Source organism: Elephas maximus, chromosome 22 (assembly GCF_024166365.1).
Source record: "Elephas maximus indicus isolate mEleMax1 chromosome 22, mEleMax1 primary haplotype, whole genome shotgun sequence".
Taxonomy (NCBI): domain Eukaryota; kingdom Metazoa; phylum Chordata; class Mammalia; order Proboscidea; family Elephantidae; genus Elephas; species Elephas maximus.
The window spans coordinates 50,811,750-50,827,773 of NC_064840.1; the positions used below are offsets into that span (position 1 = coordinate 50,811,750).

A 16,024-nucleotide genomic window follows, 5' to 3' on the forward strand; every position below is an offset into this window, starting at 1 on the left:
TGGCTTTAACACAGAGAAATTTATTTTCTCACAGTTTAGGGCGCTAGAAGTCTGAATTCAGCGTGCCAGCTCTAGGGGAACTCTTTCTGTAGGCCCCGGAGGAAGATCCTTCAGCAATCTTCTTGTGGCTTGGCATGTGTCTTCCCCCATCTCTGTTTCTGTGGCTTGCTTGTTTAATCTCTCTTACAGCTCAAAAGAGATTGGTTTAAAACACACCCTACACTAATCCTGTCTCATCAGCATAACGGAGACAACCCATTCCCAAATGAGATTATAACCACAGGCACAGAGGTTAGGATTTACAACACGTATTTCTGGGTGACACAATTCAATATATAACAGATGTAACAGTTAAATCATATGATGTATAAGAAATCATTACCGGTGGCTGAACGACCAAATTTGCCAAAACTCTACATGAATTATTTAGCCTGGGAGGATGAGTTCATTTTATCTGGATTTCGAGAAATAATGCCCAGGTCTTGGAATATTAAATTTGCGTAAGAAGATTTGTTTAAGAAACGTCTGCTCTGAAACTCCAAAAGGAGCTCTAATGAGATCCCATTCTGATTTGACAACATTTAAAAACCTTTTTTGATTCTGCGTCTGGGCCGGCTGACGCTGACTCCCTTTTCCTTGATTCCGGTAGCATGAATAATAGTAGCAATGGACATTCATTGATAATCTTACACGTTATATCACTTAATTCTTGAAATAACCCTATGGCGAGCTTATTCTTATCTCCATTTTGTAATGAAACCAAGGTTCAGAGGAGTTAAATGGTTTGTCCAAAAGCCCACATGCCCTTGACTCCCAACTCCAGGGTCTTATCCCTGGCCCACGATGCCGCCCTTTACGCCGGGCGGGCTGTGTCCCAGGGGATTTTCTGGAGATCTAATGCTCATTAAAACTTGCCGTCCCTGCAGGGGCGCAGCGTTCATACACCCATGCACGCACGCACGCACTCTCAAGGCAAATCAACTTTAGGGAGGAAGAAAAGGAACCCGAGGAGGTGAAGGATGAGTTAAGCCCTTCTCTAGGACCTTCGCCCCGTGCCAGCGCCGTTACCTTCTCTTCTCCCCAACCTCGCGGAGTCAAAGGAGAGCCTTCAAAGAGGCAGAGGGCTCCCCAAATCTAGCCCTCATGCTCCTTCTCCGCTCCGGTCGCTCCTACTGGGAAGCGGCTGGTCGGGTGCACCCAGACCCGGACTCTACTTTACCGCTAAAACACTCGCAGACATTTCCGCCCCAGTAGGCCCCGTTGGCTTAAGACTCGCTCTTCCTCCGCGGTCCAGACTCTGCGCACTGGGATGGGCTCCCGGTCGCCGAGCTCCAGCCTTGTGCACCTTAGACCCGGTGGGTGCCCAGTGGCCCTCCTCCATGGGAGTGAAAAGTTGAGCTAAGGCCAGGCTGAATGGACCGTATCAGTTTGCACAGCAAGGCTCCACCCCCAGCCCCCGCGCACCCACTCGGAGGTCCCTGCAGAACCTGGGTTGACCCCGGAAGCTCCCGATTCCCTCAACGCCTGTACCGTACCGACAGAGTCACAAGCCTCGAGCAGCACCGTCTCTACAGTTTTCCTTGCTTTTGCAAGCCGTCAGTAAGACCCAAATTTCTCGGGAGGTGCTGGGGATGGGCAGGATTAGACGGTTGTGAGGGGAAAGCTCTTGGTGGGGGGAGGGGAGAGGTGCAGGATTAGCACGTGGTTTCTGCGGGAACCAATGAGGGTGGCGGTCTTGTCTTGCAGCCTTGACCCCCACCCCACCCCCCCCCCACCCCCGGGCCGCAGGAATGGCCCAGCGCGGTCAGGACGCTGGGCGTCTGTCCCTGGGCTGGGATCCACGGAACCTGCAGCAAGGAGAGCCAGGTAGTTTAGGGCGCTGCGCTCCTCGAGGACTAGGGACGCCCCGGCCCCGCCCCCTCCACCTTCGGGATGCTGCTGAGCCCGGGCACCTCCACCCCCTTCTCCGTCAATGATATCCTGCGGCTGGAGCGCGAGCAGAGCCTCCCCAAGGCCTCTCCACTCCTGGAGGCTCGGAGGAGCCCGGAAAACTCTCGATGCTTGCGATTGGACCCGGAACCGCGCGGATGGGAGGTTCTCAACACCGAAAGCGGCGGCGACAGGAGCAGGCAGGCAGGGTCAGAGCCTCTGGGGGGTCCCTGTGAGACGGTCTTGGAAATGGACGCGGAACGGTTGGAGGAGCCACGTAAGTAGCGCTCAGGTCTTGGCTCCTACCGGGTTATTATCGAGGGAGGTCCCTACCGATCGGTGCTGGGGAGGGGGGGCGGGAAGGGCGTAGCTCCTAGTTTCCTGGTCTCCGAAGACCCCTCGCCAGTTTCCCTCAGTTGAAGAGTCCAAAAACCAGGCCTCGCAGGTCCCACTACTACCCACCCGCATACCCAGAGAGCTTCTCGCGCCCAATAAAAGGCTCTGACTCAGGACTTCACACCGCAGCCTGCCTTCTGATTCCCACAGAAGCTCATCACCCCCGCTCACGGCCACAGTCCGCTCATGGCCACAGTTACCAGAATTTCCAGCTTCTCTTTCCCACTGCAACCCCCCCCCAAAATATCTCAGCTGTGCCCACCTCCCCCACACACGCACAAGCGCGCGCGCGCGATAGAGAGAGAGCCCCTTTCCTGTCATCTCCAAGTCTCTCTCTACCCTAAACCATCTGCGAAGAAAATGTGACCTTCAAAGCAGCCGAGCCTGGAAGCAGAACCTCAGTCGGCTCTGGGTATCCGGCCCTTTCTTGGGTTTTGCTGAATGGCCTGCCCCAGTCCCGCCATTCCTCTGCCGCAGTTCCTCCTCTCGAGGGACACTAGAAGTGGGGACCAGGTGGTGTCTGAGTCCCTCGAAGTGGAAGGCCCAGCGGGTGCTGGCGGCAGGGTTTGGCGTCTGGGAGCATGTTAAGGCAGCTCGGGTTTTAGCTGCCCTGGGAGATGGCTGAGTCCTGGCGCCTGGTCACCGAGGGCGCAAAGGCGAGCCCCTACACCTGTGTCCATCCCTTAGGAAGGGGAGAAGAGGGTCAGGAGTTCAGTTGGGTCGGCTCCGGCGACCCAGGAGAATTCGGCAGGAAACGTCCACAATCCCAAGGATGAAAAAGCCACCCTTCCTCTTGCGGCAACAGGTTTGGTTTTTCTCTCACGGAACCCCTAAGCCTAGGTCCACCGTCTCGGATCAGGTCTGGGGGACCCCGAGAGATGTGAGCGCTCCTCAGGGCGAGTCTTCTCTGCCAGTCTGCGCCACGGTCCCTGTATTCAAAGAGCAAACTAACCAAATAAATAAAATCAAGATGTTGGTGCGACGTTATCCGCCGACTTACAGGCCGGTTTGGCAAGATCTTGGAAAGCAAAGAACCTTTGCTGTGTTCGCAAAGAAGCTGGTGTGTTTTCTGCAACCGATGCGAACTCCCTTGACCTTGCTTTTTCACTTCGGCTTTGCTGAGAAAGGATGGCGCTCCTCGGACCACCTCTGTCACCTTGCAGCGGGAGGCTCCCACCGCACGTTCCTCCTTTGCTGGCCATCCCGAGTCAAGTCTCTTCTCTTCTGCGGCTATCGTGGACGCCGAGGAGGGACCAGAGTCCCGCTCCAGGAGCTAAGCTGGCGGGCCGGGGCAGCGCTTCGCGCGGTGGACTGGGCGCCGCATCTGTCCACCCAGACTTCAGACGCGCGGAGCTGGAGAGGCTCAGGATTGTACACCAGGGAGCGCGTGGCGCCGGCACCGGAGGAAGGTTGATCTTTGTCCGGAGCGTGCAACCCTCAGCTTGCGTCTTTGGGGACTTTGAAATGGGTGCTGCTTGCCCCACAGCATTGGTGAAGGTCAGCTGTTATTTTCTGATTTGCTAAGATAACGAAGCTTCCTCAATATTTTTCCTTTTTGCCAGGGAAGAAGTCCTCGAGTTCTCTGACCCAGACACTGAGCGCAGGCTTCCCTAAAGCTGTTCTCTCCTCAAACGTCAAATACCAAACAGCCCCATACCCAGGGAGACTGTGCCAGTGCGCGTGGCGATTTGGAGTCGGGTGCCAGCCCGCACAGGCTCTAATTAGTTCAGGCAGCTCAGGCGTGCCCTGTCCCGCCTCACGACGAGCTTGAAGCCCCTCCACACCTGTAGTTTTCTCCTGGTGTGAGTTTTTATTTAAAAACATCAGCATTTCCTTTTTTTCCCCCATCCTTGGCTTAAAACAGATCCTAAACCAAGAGAGAAGAGAGGTGGGGAGAAGGGAAGAAAAGGCTGCATTCTGGCGGGGCTTGAGGCACAGGGTCAGCAGTCTGTGTCGGGAGCCCTGTTTTCACTGCTTCAGTTTGGAGCCCCCGCCCCCACCGGGTTCCCAGAGAGGGCCCTTCCTCTGGGGAAGGAGGACTTGAGGGACTAAGCACGTGCCACCGACCTCACTGGGAAACCCCAAGGGAAGAGGCCACTTTTCAAAAAGTTAAATGTGGATCTCAGCTTTTCATACCCCTTAAAGAGAACATCCGTTTCTGTTTCCCAGCCAAGAGCCAGGAGTCAAGAAATATTTTGTTTTATTTTGTTAATTTGGATTACAGACCATCATGGCCAAGAAAGATGGGATGGGTCTTTGGTGCCAGAGGAGCAGTTGGTTACTAAAAAGACAAGGCTGTATGCAAAAGGGGGAGTAAAGGTGGGAGACACACTCAAGACTTCTGTTCCTGGGCTGGTGGCCAAGTATCCTGGGATGCACATGGAAGCTTTGACCAATGACTCGGAGGCAGAAAGATATCTCCTGGTGAGCACTTCACCCAGCTTCGGGCTTCTCTGGACACGGTAGCAGACGGATCTGGAGAGAGGGTGTCTCTTTCTGTCTCCCCACCCCTCTTCTCTAAGGATGGTCCAGAGTTTCTGTTAGATAGAGCCCAAACTAACACTCGATCCTAACACCTAAAGCTTTCCCAAACTCAGCCACACTTCAGAATTGAGATCCCATGGAACTGCCCTCCCACCGATATACATCACATACATTCTACGAAGGAAATGCAGCCACCTTAGAAGCTTGATAGTTTATCTTTTGGGAAATGGTGTGTATACCCGGGACCATAGAGTGTCACAATTTACATATATTCCCAAAGCTACAAAAGCCACCCAGCTTGGGAAGAAGAGACATTCAAACTGGCCTGGGGGGGAGGCATGCAGGGGAAGGCTCTCAAGGAAGGTGGATCTCTCCTTTTTGTTAATGTTTCATTTTATGTAGTTATATTTCAATATCACACATAGTTCCTCTCTTTTTTTGTGTGTGATAAATCCAACACTCAACAGAAATACATTCTTCCTGAAAAGTCAGTTAAGTAATTTTTATTCTACCTTTTTTTTTTTTCTAATTGTGCTTGAAGTGAAAGTTTACAGTTCAAGGTAGTTTCTCATACAAAATTTATACACATTGTTATGTGACCCTAGTTGCTCTCCCTATAATGTGACAGCATGCTTCCTTCCACCCAGGATTTCCAGTGTCCATTCAACCAGCTCCTGTGCCTTTTTACCTTCTCACCTAGCCTCCAGACAGGAGCAGCCCATTTAGTCTCCTGTTTGTTTGTTTGTTTGTTTTATCTAGAGTCGCTGTGAGTCAGAATCCACTGTATAGCACTGGGTTTGGTTTTTGGTTTTTATCTACTTGACCTAAGAAGCACTGTCTTTACGAGTATCATTTTATATCTTATAGTCCACTCTAATCTTTGTCTGAAGAGCTGGCTTCGGAAATGGTTTCAGCTCTGGGCTAACAGAGAGTCCGGGGTGTCTTCTGGGGTCCCTCCAGTCTCAGTTAGACCATTAAGTCTGGTCTTTTAACTAGAATTTGAGTTCTGCACCCCACTTTTCTCCTGCTCCCTCAGCGACACAGTTGTGTTCCCCCTGAGGGCGGTCATTGGTGTATTCTATCTTCTTGGTACCTAGATGAATAGATACGCTCCATGTATCTCTCCTCACCACACCCCTAATGGTAATGCTCCCTGGTGACATACTTACAATGTGAATATTATTATTGTTATATATATCTCACAATATTTGCCAATTCAATGTCGCATGTACAGTTTAGTGATATCAATTACATTACTCATGTGCGACCGTCACCAATAATTTTTCTATCACCAGGAATAGAAACACACTTCCTAAACAATGACTTCCGAGGAAGAGGAACTCTTGGTCGCAATGTAAAAATTGCTGAGGTGTGAGCCTTAGGCTGGGTGCTGATGGTGTTCCCCCCTGTGCTTTTAGAGCCCGGCCTGAACGCGGCCTCGTCCCCCCGCGGCGGGACCAGGGTGCCCGAGCGCGGCGTTGGGAAGAGCGGAGGCGGCGCGGAGCGGCCCAGGGCGCGGCCACGGCGGAAGCCGCGCGTGCTCTTCTCGCAGACGCAGGTGCTGGAGCTCGAGCGGCGCTTCAAGCAGCAGCGGTACCTGTCGGCGCCGGAGCGCGAGCACCTGGCCAGCGCGCTGCAGCTCACGTCCACGCAGGTCAAGATCTGGTTCCAGAACCGACGCTACAAGTGCAAGCGGCAGCGCCAGGACAAGTCCCTGGAGCTGGCGGGCCACCCCCTAGCGCCGCGGCGGGTGGCGGTGCCCGTGCTGGTGCGGGACGGCAAGCCCTGCCTGGGACCTGGAGCGCCGGCCTTCCCGAGCCCCTATGGCCCCGCCGCGGCGCCCTATTCCAGCTACGGAGGCTACGCCGGCGCCCTCTACGGTGCTGGCTACGGCGGCGGCTACACGGGCGCGCCCCCGGGCCCCGCGCCGCCCGCACCCTTGGCCCGCGGGGGCTTCGGCGGGGGCAGCCCTGGCGGAAGCCGGGAGGGCCATCTGCCTGCCACGCTGCAGGGCGTCAGGGCCTGGTGAGGCGACTCAGCTGGGCCATGCCCACCGGGCCAGGTACCCCATCCCCGCTCCTCCGCGCGCGGGCGCGGCCGGGGTGAGGGGCCGCCTCCCCAAAGGGAAGCGAACATGGGACGGCGCTTTCCTCCCCCCAAAAACGATCTCTGGGACTGCAAATTGACACCTCACCTCCCCGACGAGCGACCCCCTCTCCCAAGGCCCAGGGAAGGTTCTGCCCCTAAGAGAAGTAACGCGGGGCCTTGGCAGCGCAGGAGGGAGGAAAACCAAGGGTACCGAGAGGTGTCGGAGCAGGAATGAGAGAGACAGGTGGTGCTTTTCAGGTCTTTGACTAAGAGCTTGAAAGGCTTTTTAATTTGTGTGCAGCACCCGCGGGGCTCTAGGCTGGAAGAGTGATGTAGAGGACCTAATTTCCAGCGAAAGATGGGGGAAGGATGAGAAGACAGGAGCGAGGGAAGGGGGACGAAGACCAGCGAAGAGGAAGGTCTAGCAGGTTCACGCAGAGGGACCATTGCTGAGAAGTACGCCCTTCTGTGGGGCCTAAAAAGTCCTCCAAAGGCAGCGCTCATGGGGACTCACTACTAATCCAGTGGCTCACTCTGTTGAGGAGTCCAAAGATTGCCCTCCAGGAGTATCGTCTATATTCTGTCTGTCCCTTCACTGTCACTTGCATTTTATCTCTTGTGTACAGTATAACATCCTGAGTAAATATACTACATATATTTGTGTGTGTGTGTGTGTGTGTGTGTCACGTGTGTGAATCTGAGTCTGTGTGAACCTATACTCTTCCTGGCTATTTTGAAACAACTTTAAATTGAAGTAAAAATAAAACTCAGAAGTTCCGAGCCTGCAAAACAGGATTTCCTAAGGAGACAAAACTAGCTCTGCCCTAAAGGTAGCTTGTTGTCGTTAGTTGCCTCCCAGTTGGCCCCACCTCATGAGAACCCTGTGTATAGCAGAAGGAAAGATTGCCTGGTCCTGTGCCATCGCCACCATCATTGGCATGTTCGAGTTCATTGTTGTGGCTATTGTGTAGTGCCTTCCCACCCAGGGAGCTCGTCTTCCAGCACTGTATTGAACAGTACTCTGTTGGGATCCATAAGGTTTCCACTGGCTAATTTTTGTAAGTAGATCACCAGGCCCTTCTTCCTAGTCTGTCTTAGTCTGGAAGTTGTGCTGAAACTTGTCGCTGTTGGTGACCCTGCTGGTATTTGAAATACCCACAGCATAGCTTCCAGCAACATAGCAACAAGTAAGCCAGCACAATAGGACCAGCTGATAGACGGACGGGGGGTAGTTTACCTGATTTCTTTTCTCCCATCTCCCTCTCCCTTTATAAGGTTTTCTTTCAAAACATAACCAGCTTCTAAATTCTATATCAGGAAAGCAGATGACATGGGAGGACACCTCCACAAGTCCATGTATGGCCATCCTTAAATGATGGCTAGGAGCCTGAACTTTACGGGAAACTTATGACCCCCCCCCCAAAAAGAAGAAGTTATGCAAGCTGAACACTGAAAACAAACTCATTCTGTTAATGGTAGCATAAATTCAAATAGGAAATTTGTCTTCGGCAGGCACCGTCATAGGAAAATCACCCCCCCTCCTCTGGATTATCTTTTCAGGCAATAAAAACTCTGGTTCTTCATCTCCTGGACCAGTGATTTGTCAAAAGTTGAATTCTAATATTTAGTAAATTCTAATATTTAATGAAAAGGCACTGCCCTTGCAGTGTCTCATTGTTAAATATGCCCTGGTTTTTCTTCTGAATTGGGAAAGCAGAGACTGCTTGATTCTATGTAAACTGTAACTCACTATAGTTTAAATGCTTTAAATAGTCTCTGTTTAAGTTAAAAACCAAGAGTAAATGTTTATATTTTTCTCACTACCATTTCCTTACATTTTTTTCTTATTTTTGTTTGCATCCATTCTCTTTTATTTCTTCATTTTCACGGCCAATAAAACTGTATTTAGAAACAACCCCACTGTCTTTAAATTATACTTAGTGCTGACACCTGGGCTTTTTTAAAAAAATGCAGTGTGTATATTTGGAAATCTCAAATATTCCTTGGTCAATTAAGCTGAGATGAACTAGAGATTAAAGTTAAACTCTCCATCATGAGAAAATTGTTATGTTCTATGATTATCCTTCTTTCACGTTTGGGTTTATTCCTGACAAGAAGAAAAATTACTCAATGAACACTGGCCTTATATTTATGACAGCTGAGTTTAGGTCCCACTGCTACCACTGAGTAACAATCTGTGTGGCCCTAAATTGTTAAGTGGTTAGGTTAAACTACTTCTAAGATCAGAGTCTAAAATACATATGTTAATTTTTAAAAATCCTTTGTTGTTTTTTGTGTAAGGTCCCACCCTGGAAATGAAGGTCATGGTGGTATAGTGGAAATTAATAAATGTCATTTCCTCCACCCTCTCGCTCCCTTCTAACAGAGAATGTAACGGAAGAAGAATTTACAGACACGTATTGTTCAGAATCGGCCTTGCATCTGTGAATTATCCAAGTCAAAGGCTCCCACTCCACCCTCCACACCTTTGTCTATCACATGGGAAGGCATGAGAAAAGAGGCTGCCCAGAGTGAAGCGGGGAAAGAAGCTTAGATCAATCACCAGGAAATCAGCCATCACTGAACACTCCTGGTGGACACCAGAGAAAAATAGGATTTGGCTGTCAGCCTTAGAGAATTTATTATCTAATTGGATAACAAAGACTAGCATAAGAAAAAGGTATCTAAAAATACAAGGTGGTGTGTGCTGCGTGTCAAACAAGAGAACAGACAATAAGTTCTCTCCGGAGAGAAAGAAAATCCAGTGCAAGCCGGGGTGCTTAGAGAAGGCTGCCCAGAGGAGGCGGGTTAAGCCTGGTGATTAGTGTGGCAATAACACCACTTATGAGGAGAGGTTCTGAGAGAGGTTCTAGGGACTTTGGATTGAAGAAAAGTCAATGGGCACATCCTAAAGCCAGAGTTACATTTTTTAGTTGTTTGAGACACAATTGAAAGCTAGCTTCTGCAAATTTTAAGACTGCATTCAGTTGGCTGAAGGCGTGAGGGAGGGGGAAGGAGGGTTGCTTAATTATACATCCAAGGTTCTTCAGCTGTTTCATTGACCTGCGGCATTTTCTGTTGTGCTCCCCAGATCACTCCAGCATACGTTTTTGCTGGTCTAAAAAATATATACCCCTAACTAAAACCTTGTCCATGTACAATGCACGTGGCTTTTCTCTCCAGACCACGGCACAGAAGTTTGAGGTTCACAGGACACCAACAGCTTCTTTCCAAAAGGAAAGGAGGGCGAGAGAGTGAAGGAAAACTCTCTCCCATCTCCCCATCCTGTCAGGATCACTTTAAAATGCATCCCTCTCCCTGCTCCTCAAACCCGCCCCCAGCAGCCCATTTTCTGTCTCCGTAATCTCCTTTCCACCAAAAGCAGCTCTTTTTTTGTGACTCCTACCGAGGACTGCTTATCCGAAGCGGGGCTTTCACCAAGGAGCTTTCTGTAAGCAATCAAGGCTCTTATCTGCATCCTTCAGTCCCGTCACTCCAGTCACCTCTTAATGTTCACAAGTTCCTCAAATGGGAAGTAATTGACCTCTAAACAAAACAAAAAGCTCTCAGAGAGATAGCGGAGGTTCCTTTCCTGACTGTCCCAGGGCTAGGGGTCTCACCTAGGCCAGGTGGATAAGTCAATAAAATTGCAGACTTCCTGGCTCCCTGTCCCTCCTCTCTCTGTCCCAACCCCACTTCAAGCCAGCTCCATCCAGATACCATCTGCAAATCAGATGGAGTATGAGTCCAACTCTAGACGTCAGAGTGCCCACGGACTTCTGGTATTTATTGTTTATAATGTTATCATTATTATTACATAAATTTTGGGGGGCGTGTTTAATTTTTTAAATTCCATTTGAAGTGTCTACAGTCTCAGAGTTCATACCAGCTCTTTATCAGCTTACTAACTGCCCCCCCCGCCACCTTTTTCACAAAACAAGGGAAGTCTCAAGCTTAAAAGCTGTGGCTCTCCGCCCCCCCCAACACCCCATTCTCCTCTTAAAGAGGCCCTGTTAGACAGATGGAAGAAGGTGGAAGGGAGGGATACTGAGTCAGGAGTTGTTGCACCTGGTTCTATGTGATTTGAGCAAGCCTAGTAACAATCTCTCTAGGAGTACCTGGTTGGCGCAAACACTTAAGCGCTAGACTACTAACTCAAAGGTTGGCAGTTCAAACTCACCCAGATTGCATCTGGGAAGTAAATCCTGTGGACCTGCTTCTAAAAGGTCACAGTGTTGAAAATCCTACGGAGCGCAGTTCCGCTCTGCGCACATGGGGTCACTATAAGTCCAAATCGACTTGATGGCAACTAACAACAACAGTAACCTCTCTGAAATTCGGTCTTTCCATTTATAAAATTAAGGAGGTAGACCTCTGAGGCTATGATTTTAATTTGGGGTAGCTCCCTTTAGATTGCAGATGGCTTTGTTTTTCTCTTTTTTTCAATCGTGAGCTATATCATACACCCAGAAGAGTATGTAGAACATTGTATAGATTAAAGAAGACAGTGAACACAGTTGTAACTACCACTCCAGGCAAGAAACAGGGATGCCAGCTCCCCCAGAAGTCCTTCTCCCCAAGCACCTCCCACACTGAATGCCCTGGCCCCTCCTCTTCTTCCCCCAGGAAACAGCTATTCTGACTTCTGTGATCTTTAATTTTGCATGCTTCCCTTTTTGAATTTACCCACATGGACATATCCCTAAACTATATGGTTTAATTTTGTTTGGTTTTGAATGTTACAGAAATAGAATCATACTGCATGTGCGCTTTTGTGACTTGCTTCTTTTGTTCAACTTGATGTTTGATTAACCCATGCCTGTTGTTTCAGTTTGCCAATTTCTACATTGCTACATTGTATTGCTATATTCCTTGCTATATTGTATCCTGTTGGATGGCTATACCTCCATTTATTTATTTACATGTTGATGAAAATGTAGGTAGTTCCAGTTGGGGATTTTAACAAGAGTGCTGGCAGTGGTGCCCTTTCTCGGAAGTACAGCTGTATTCTATAACTGGAGTTTTTCCTGGGGTCTTGTAACTGTTATATGCAAATCACAACCTCATACTAGTCCACCCTTTTAACTATTGTATGATTTCATTCTGTACTCACCACCTCCAGCTGAGGCAGCAGATATTACTGTTTCCATTCACAGATGAAGAATCTGAGGGCCAGAAGATATCAGCCACACTGACTTAGTGGCAGAACTAGGACCAGACCCCAGCCCTCTGCCCTCTGGCTCTGGGTTACTTGCACTGAATACTCTGCAGGAGTTCAGGTCCTCACACAAATCAGTTGACTGCACAGTGACACTGTTTTCTTCGTCCTGAGTTAAAAATGGATAGGAACAGGAGTCTTTTGGAAAGCATCAAGAGAGGATACATATGAAGCAAGATGCCAGAGAGGGTGGGAGGTGGATGAGAGAGATAAAACTTCTTCTTTTGATGCCTGTGGATAAACAGAATAAAGTCCTTGTGGGTTTGGATCTCTCTGTGAGTCTCGCCTTTGTCCATTTTTGTCCACACTTTCCTCGCACTTTGAACCCCTAGGGATACCAATTCCTGTTTCCTAGCAGCCAGCTCTGGAAAGTGGGAAAAATTCAGCCCTTAAGCTGTTTCTTTTCCTGAGTCCCCCCTCCCCCCATAGTGGAGAAAGAGCTTCATGGGAAGTCACTTTGCCTCCCCCTGACTCTCTGTTTAGACTTGTCCGGCGAGCTCCCCCTCCATCAGCCCAAAAGAAGGATGTGGTCTCAGTGATACAGTCCAGATTCTGCTGGAAGGAAAGCAAAGATATGCCCAGCAGCCATGACCACAGGCCTCCAGAGCTCTTTCTAACTCTGCCCCTGTGGGGCCGTCTTTATAAGCTGCTCTCAGTCTAACCCGCCTCCTTTCCATCCATTCTTCAGTGACTCCTGCTTCCTCCTGTCACCAGCCCAGCTTAATTGCCTGAAACCTTAGGACCCAGGAAATTGGAATCCTAAGTGAGGACTTCAGTGGGCCAAAGGTGAACCTTTCCTTTCCTGGCTCCTGTCTTCAGTTCTGCTCTGAGCGCCCCCCTCTGTACCCCTCTACCCCTTGCCTCCCTGGACATCCCCCATGAGAAGCCTTTCTTAAAGCCCTAGATTGAGTCAGGCCCCCTGGTGTGGGTTCCTGTAGCCCCTTGGACTTCTACATTATAATGCACTTATTCTCAGTGTCTATTGTCCCTTTTGAACAATCAGCTTGGTGTCTGTCTTAGAGCCCAGGATATTTCTAGTATACCCTGCCCCTGCCATAGAATAGAGGCTCATAGCCATTTGCTGATTGATCAAATGGATGAACAGTTGCTACTTGGCTTCCTTGCATGGCCCCACAAAGTCTGCATTAAAGACCCAGGCTCCTTGGTGGTCAGAATTCTCTGGAAGGAACATGTAACTAAGTTCTGGCTAAAAAAAAAAAAAAAGTTCTGGCTAGTGGGATGTTAATAGAAGAGATGTGTGTAACTTCCAGGACAGGACCTTCCCTCCACTTCCCTCCTCTCCTTGCTGCTGGCTGGAATGCAGATAAGATGGTGGAAGCAGTAGCAGCTGTCTTAGATTATGCCAGACCAACAAGATGGAAAAAGCCTAGGTCCTTGACACCATGAAATCACCACATCAGCCTTGACCTGCTTATATTCAGACTATTACATGAGAGAAAAATAAACCTTGGTCTCATTTATGCCACTGTTATTTTGGCCTTTGTTGCAGCAGCTGAACATGTATCTCAACAATAGAAGACACAAGGCTGGTGATTAGAAAAACTGATACAATTGCAATCAATGTTTAGAAGACGAATAAATCATGCCACAGTGATCTGGGAGAGCCCCCATTAAAGAGGAGAAGCTTGAGACAAGCCTCGAAGGATGAATAGAATCTGGATGGGTGGAGGGGAAGGTTATGGAATTGGGTGCCTAGATGGATATACAGAGAAACATAGGAAACAAAGTGCGTGAGCCAAAACCAGCCAAACCCAGTGCTGTCGGGTCAATTCCGACTCATTGCGACCCTACAGGACAGAGTAGAACTGTCCCATACAGTTAAGCGCATGAGAAGCAAGGACTTTATGCAAGGTGACATTGAAGGCAGCAGTCTGGATACGTCCATCCAGGGTCCTGGTTTCCAACTTGCCCTGCACACTCTCCCCAGCTAATTTCTACTCGAAGCTTAACTACCAGTTCTATGCAAATAACTCCCAAATCCCACAACTACCAGATCTACATCTCCAGCTCAGCTCTCTCTCTTCAGTTCCGGATCAGAATTGGCAGTTACTTCTGGGCTTCTCTATTTGACTGTTTCCCAGATACTTCAGTCTAAAACAGAGGGCATCTCTCTCCACCCCTCTCCTGCCAAACCTGCTCAACTTTCTATAGTCCCCCTCCTGTTGACGCTGTTGCCTTCTGCCTGTAACCCAGGCTAAACTTCCATTGTCCTATTTAGCTCTTTCCTCTCTCTCATTAACAGCAGTTAGTCAAATGGCAAGTTCTCTTAATTCTATCCTCAAAGTAAGTCCCGTACCTGCCCTTCGTTAGGGTCCCACTGCTACTATTTTAGTTCAGGTCATTGTCTTTCATTGACTGGAGGAAATAGCCTCCTAATGGCCTCCCAGGGTCAAAGTGTATGCTTATGGTCAGATTTAGTAGGTACCGCTATTTATCCAAAGTAGTTGTGTCAATTTACACTCCTGATAGCTGTGTTTGAGAGCTCTGATTGCTCCACCTTGTCGCCACCCCTTTGTTTTTCTTTCTTTAATTTTTTACATTTTCTATGTTTTTTTTTTTTATTGTGCTTTAGGTGAAAGTGTACAGAGCAAATTAGTTTTCCATTCAATAATTTATACACAAAGTGTTCCCATGACATTGTTTGCCATCCCCACAGTGTGTCAGCACTCACCCCTTTCCCACCCTGGGTTCCCTGTTTCCATTCATCTGGTTTCCCTGCCCCTTCCTGCCTTCTCATCTTTGCTTTTGGGCAAATGTTGCCCTTTTGGTCTCTTACAGTTTCTTGCCATCCCTTTCAATTTTCTTTTTCCCTCTCCCTTCTTTCACCTTAAGGCCTGGCAATCTACTTTTGAAAAATCAGCCATTGAAAACCCTATGGAGCCCAGTTCTACTCTGACACACATGGGGTTGCTGGGAGTTGGAAGCGACTTGATTGCAAATGTATTGCAGGCAGTGCAGGCAGGTAATGAGTGCTCTATCAATATTTGCATAATAGTATAGATTTGCATCACCCCTCGGGGAAGGAGTGGGAGATTAAGTGTGAAGTGGCACCCGGTCAGAGGGTAGAGAAAACTAATGCTTATCAGGCCCACACTAAGTGCCAGGTACCTAGATTCTTGGCACACGCTATGTCATTTAATCTCCATAATCACCTCCATACTTTAGGATTCAAAGATTCTAATTGGTTTTCACTCTGCTTCCCAAATTAGGAAGCTGAGGCTCAGAGCAATTAAGTAGCTTATCCAGAATCACCACCACTAAGGGTAGAAGTTGAGCCTCCAAAACCCATTTGCTTTCCCTTATTTTCTGTTGCCTTTTCATGATCATTACAGGCTGCTGTCCTTTACTGTCATTTAACTACTTAAACATACAGCTCTATTTTCTAACAATTGAGCATTTAATACCTGCCTGCTGACTGATTGTGGTGTCTTTCTGATCCTGCGATTTCCTCCCACCTTCAAAAAGAATAATCCGAGGGAAAAGGTCTGACCCAAAGAGGGCCTTCACATGTATGAGATATATAAGATTACGGGGATTCCATAGGCCCTGCCGTCCAGCCAGGATGTCTGCATTCAAAATCAGTCGTTTCATAAAAGTATTATGTATACTGCCAAGAACATTTGCGTTGGAGATAACGGCACTTTTTTTTATGTAAACCAGCAGCCATTGCTTGCAGAACTTAAAAATTTCCGCCAGGGGGCACCATTACCCCCACTTTACCCCACCGGAGAGGGAATTCCCAAAATTCCTTGTAACTCCACTCAAAGCCTCTGTATTTGGGTTTGAGTTATGTTTCACCATCAGGCTTCTTTTTCAGGTCAAGCCCTTTGCTGTCCTGTTTGGATGGTGACAAGTAGGAGTGAGCAGAAGGAGGCATCGAATCAATAG

General features: G+C 48.8%; 1 protein-coding gene across 1 annotated transcript; it reads left to right on the top strand.

Annotated features, from left to right (window-relative positions):
* Positions 1-1,932: 1,932 nt before the first annotated feature.
* Positions 1,933-6,838, top strand: NKX2-6 (NK2 homeobox 6). The gene is made up of 2 exons (XM_049866993.1): positions 1,933-2,206; positions 6,228-6,838. The coding sequence occupies exons 1-2, from the start codon at positions 1,933-1,935 to the stop codon at positions 6,836-6,838; spliced, it is 885 nt and encodes a 294-aa protein (XP_049722950.1).
* The last annotated feature ends 9,186 nt before the right edge of the window (positions 6,839-16,024 follow it).

What these genes read in the sequence shown, in the direction of transcription:
- NKX2-6 (XM_049866993.1), top strand. Translation starts at nt 1,933, where the DNA reads ATGCTGCTGAGCCCGGGCACCTCCACCCCCTTCTCCGTCAATGATATC. An exon ending in GGAACGGTTGGAGGAGCCAC is followed by an intron (nt 2,207 to 6,227) that starts GTAAGTAGCGCT and finishes CTGTGCTTTTAG; the next exon opens with AGCCCGGCCTGAACGCGGCC.